General features: G+C 50.4%; 2 protein-coding genes across 2 annotated transcripts; both read right to left on the minus strand.

The window, feature by feature from the left end:
- Positions 1-412: 412 nt before the first annotated feature.
- On the minus strand, positions 413-1,271 carry LOC127298865 (uncharacterized). The gene is made up of 3 exons (XM_071820562.1): positions 906-1,271; positions 709-819; positions 413-629 (listed from the first exon to the last, which is right to left on the minus strand). Exons 1-3 carry the CDS (start codon positions 1,236-1,238, stop codon positions 483-485), a joined length of 591 nt encoding a protein of 196 aa, XP_071676663.1. The 5' UTR covers positions 1,239-1,271; the 3' UTR covers positions 413-482.
- A 25-nt stretch (positions 1,272-1,296) lies between these two features.
- LOC139831417 (uncharacterized) lies at positions 1,297-2,276 on the minus strand. The gene is made up of 4 exons (XM_071820688.1): positions 2,170-2,276; positions 1,906-2,101; positions 1,604-1,807; positions 1,297-1,518 (listed from the first exon to the last, which is right to left on the minus strand). Exons 1-4 carry the CDS (start codon positions 2,274-2,276, stop codon positions 1,297-1,299), a joined length of 729 nt encoding a protein of 242 aa, XP_071676789.1.
- Positions 2,277-3,717: the final 1,441 nt, after the last annotated feature.

A 3,717-nucleotide genomic window follows, 5' to 3' on the forward strand; every position in this document is an offset into this window, starting at 1 on the left:
CACAGCAATTGCATATAAAATAGCAGTATCATATATGAATTGCACACATATAGCTCACATCACAGATATAGCACAAATATGGCACCAAATCCCAAATTTAGTACAAATATAGCACACAAGCAATACGGTACATATAGTCATCCTACATAGATCATTCTACACATATAGCATGTGTCATGTAGCTAGTACAATGTAGAAACTATGGTGGTGCACCACCCGAGTGACGATCTAGCTCCAGACGATCTAGCTCCGAGTGGGTGAAGTGAGGCCGCTGTATTTCGACGGTGCTCGGGGAGGTAGAACCACGACGAGAGCCACCGGAAGCAGAACCATGCCGAGGTTCGGCAGAAGCACCAGGAGAACAGCGACCGGGGTGCATCGGCGTACCATCAGGAGCGTCTTTCCCGGATTCTCCCAATCCCTACATGTTGGAGGGAGTTAGCAACTTAGCCATGTCACACCAAGTTAGCAACTTAGCCAAGTTAGCAACTTACCGGGGTCAACTGACGCTGACGCTTGTACATGATATAGAACTCCTCCTTGGACGGGAACACTGGCGTCGGCCCCGGATGAGGTGGCTCTGGGAGTGGTTCCTCTCGCACTCCAGTCATCATGAACCGAGTGAAACTCTGCAAGAAACGGGAGAGATAGCTCAGATTCAAACATGGGGACTTATGATGTTTTGCAACCATAGAGATTGAAACTTACCGCCATCTGGTTGCTCGTCCACTGGACATAGGCATCTTTCACAAGGTCATGCTCCTTAATCTTCTCGAGATACTCCTCGTAAGCTACTGCATAGGCCTCCTCGAGCTGAGTCTACAATTTCAGAAATAATGCGTCTCATCAACATAGCCATTCAGGAACAAGAGTCAAAACAGAGGATGAAAGTGTGGATGACTTACATCTACCTCTACCCGAGAACGGCATGTAGTCCGCGAGGAGGTAGCGTAGCTGCCGGAGGGGAGGGTAGCCTTGATCTGCGTGAAGTTCTTCTGAGGCTTGAAACCCCCAGCAAGGCAGGCAGGACGTCCATGCGGCTGGCCGGACCCCGCCAGCATCATCGCCACCTCGTCGACCGGCTCGGTCATAGGGTCCTCCACCTCTGGATGGAGCTTGGCGTACTCCTCGCAGTATCTTTCCTTGTTCTCTTTGGCCTTGCCGTAGTACATCTCAGGCGCGGGCCGAGGCTCGTTCGGACGGGGCGTCACCAGCTTCATGTGCGTCCACGCTTCCATCTCACCAAGTTCCCTCCCGAGCTTCTTCCCCTGCATCACAAAACAAATGTTATGCATATCATCGAAAATCAAAAAATGCAGCTTGTTCCATTTTTATATGTACCAGAAGCTCCCGATAGCGATCGGTGCTGCTGCTCCCCGCACTGTGTGTTCCCTGATTCCCACGGTTGGCCTTGTTCCGGTCGCTCACGGCCTTGAAATCGGGGTTTTCGCCGACCCAATTCTTGACCAACTCCATGAAGGCGGCCCTCTTATTATTATCAGCCCAATGTGGTACAACCTGCAAAATCAAAACTCATTTGAAGAGCAAACAATATAGTTGCAAGTTAGCCGCAGTACATAGAATCGCATTGACAATTACTTACCGACATGAAGTCCTCTATCGTCATAGCCGGGGCGAGTCCCTGCACAATCTCAGGCTTTGTGTACCTTACGCCCTGCTCAGCATAGAAGTGGCCGATGCACGTGATCCTCTGGTTGTACCACTGCTGCCGTGTCAACTTCCGACACATGTTACGGAGGATCACGTCCGCCCTCTCCTTATGCTCAGTCGCCACCCTATAATTGCGCTGCAATCAAGCATAACAGAAAGTGTGAGAGGCATGAGTTATCACGGTGGGGTTATCAACTACATATGAACGAAACCCAAAGAGTATGCATTACGTACCCAAAACTTCTTGATCACGGCGTCGGCGGCGGAAGTAAAGCCAGGGTAAGGCGCTATCTCAAAGTCTTCCCAAGTGTAGGCTAGCTTGGACTCGCCCCCAAGGACCGGAGTGTACATCCCCGGCCAGTACTTCCTAATAGCAGCTCCAATCAGACTCCCTGGCACGCGGACATTCTTCCCCGTATATGTGAAATTCCTGCACAATTATCAAACATTAGAAAATGCTAAGTGTCATAACGAAAATGAAAACACCTTACTACTTACTCTATCTTTCCTGGGACAAGGAGCCACTTCTCATCCTCCGTAGCAGGTTCCTTACTCTCACCGGAAACCTGCGCTTCCCCACGAATCCGCAACTTCTTCGGAGCCATCTCCGTCGAAGCCTCCTCGATTTCTGGCGAAACCCTAGTTCTGTTGACCGCGCGGTCTACCCCTTTGACTGCATCCCATCGGGGGTCTCCCGGTGGGCATATGCCTCCATTTGAGTTTGGTTAGGTCATAGGTACATGTGGTAACAAGGATTGTCCCATGTGATCTCAAGGTTCTCTCCGGTTCACCTCCGAGCGAGTTCCCCCAATACATCCAGAATCTGCCTAAGGGTAGAACCCCATGTCCGAGAAGCCGGACACACCTGGCGGGTAGCATTGGATATAAAACCATCTCAAATCACTCTCTGATCCTCGATTTCTGAGAAAACCCTAGATCGGGGTCCCGGCGGGGGATCTATACCGCCCTTATACATATATATAGGTTTCCCGCAAAGGGGTTCGCCAAAATAGCAGTGAGAAATAAATAAACAAAAAAAATGATTGGGATTAATAATTATATGGGTAATAATTATCTCTTTGATGCAAAAAAATGGAAAAACAAAATGTGCATATCAGTCTATGTGCCGACGGCCACCGTTGCGCCGAGGGTCACCGTCGGCACAGCATTAGGAAGACCCACCTGTCAGTCTATGTGCCGACGGCCACCGTTGCGCCGAGGGCTACCGTCGGCACAGTGCAGACGGCTCCGTGACAGTTAACGGCTGGGCCCACCGTGTCAGCGCATGTACCGATGGCCGTCACAGTGCCGACGGTGACCTTCGGGCACCAGCTTCGTGTGCCGACGGTCCATTTGGCGCCGACGGTGACCGTCGGTGTCGCGCGCGGTGTGCCGACGGTGATTGTGCGCCGACGGTCAGCTCCGTCGCCGGTCGACGAGCGCTTCTGTGCCGACGGCCCCGACATTTGGCCGTTGGCACATGGCCTGGCCGTCGGCACACGGCGGCTCTCCCGTAGTGGCAGGTGGTAGGGTAGATGTGCTTATTCATGAAAAATGGCTTGTGTTACGTTTTGCTGGATGAGTATCTTTAAATTGCTTGTAAAACAGCAGGGCAAGATCTTAAACATGTCTTAATTAGGTACTTCACTAAGCTGTAGCTATAACTCTAAGCAGGCTCAATCAACCAATATTGCACGCTAGGTCCAAGCGTCGGATGCCTCTTGTAAGAAAAAGTTTGAATTCGTATAGTCTTATACTATATCGTTTGTGTCACAATTTTGAGTCATTTGGTCCTTTGATTTCTTTGTTAAGTGCACCTGACAGTATGCGGTCCTAATTTTTAGTTCCGTTGTGAGAAAAGTAATGGAGTTGCGCCGCTCTCCCATGTTCCGTTCTAATTATAAGAAGTCAAGAACACCAAGTGGGTTCATGTAACACTGTCTGAAACTGCAAGCAAGAACGGGACAGTGATCAGTTGCATGCAGCACCAGCATGTACCTTGAAGTGCTTCGGTAGTGAGAGATGGAGTAAAAGTGACCTCGAGCG

This window comes from Lolium perenne, chromosome 5, assembly GCF_019359855.2.
Source record: "Lolium perenne isolate Kyuss_39 chromosome 5, Kyuss_2.0, whole genome shotgun sequence".
Lineage (NCBI taxonomy): Eukaryota > Viridiplantae > Streptophyta > Magnoliopsida > Poales > Poaceae > Lolium > Lolium perenne.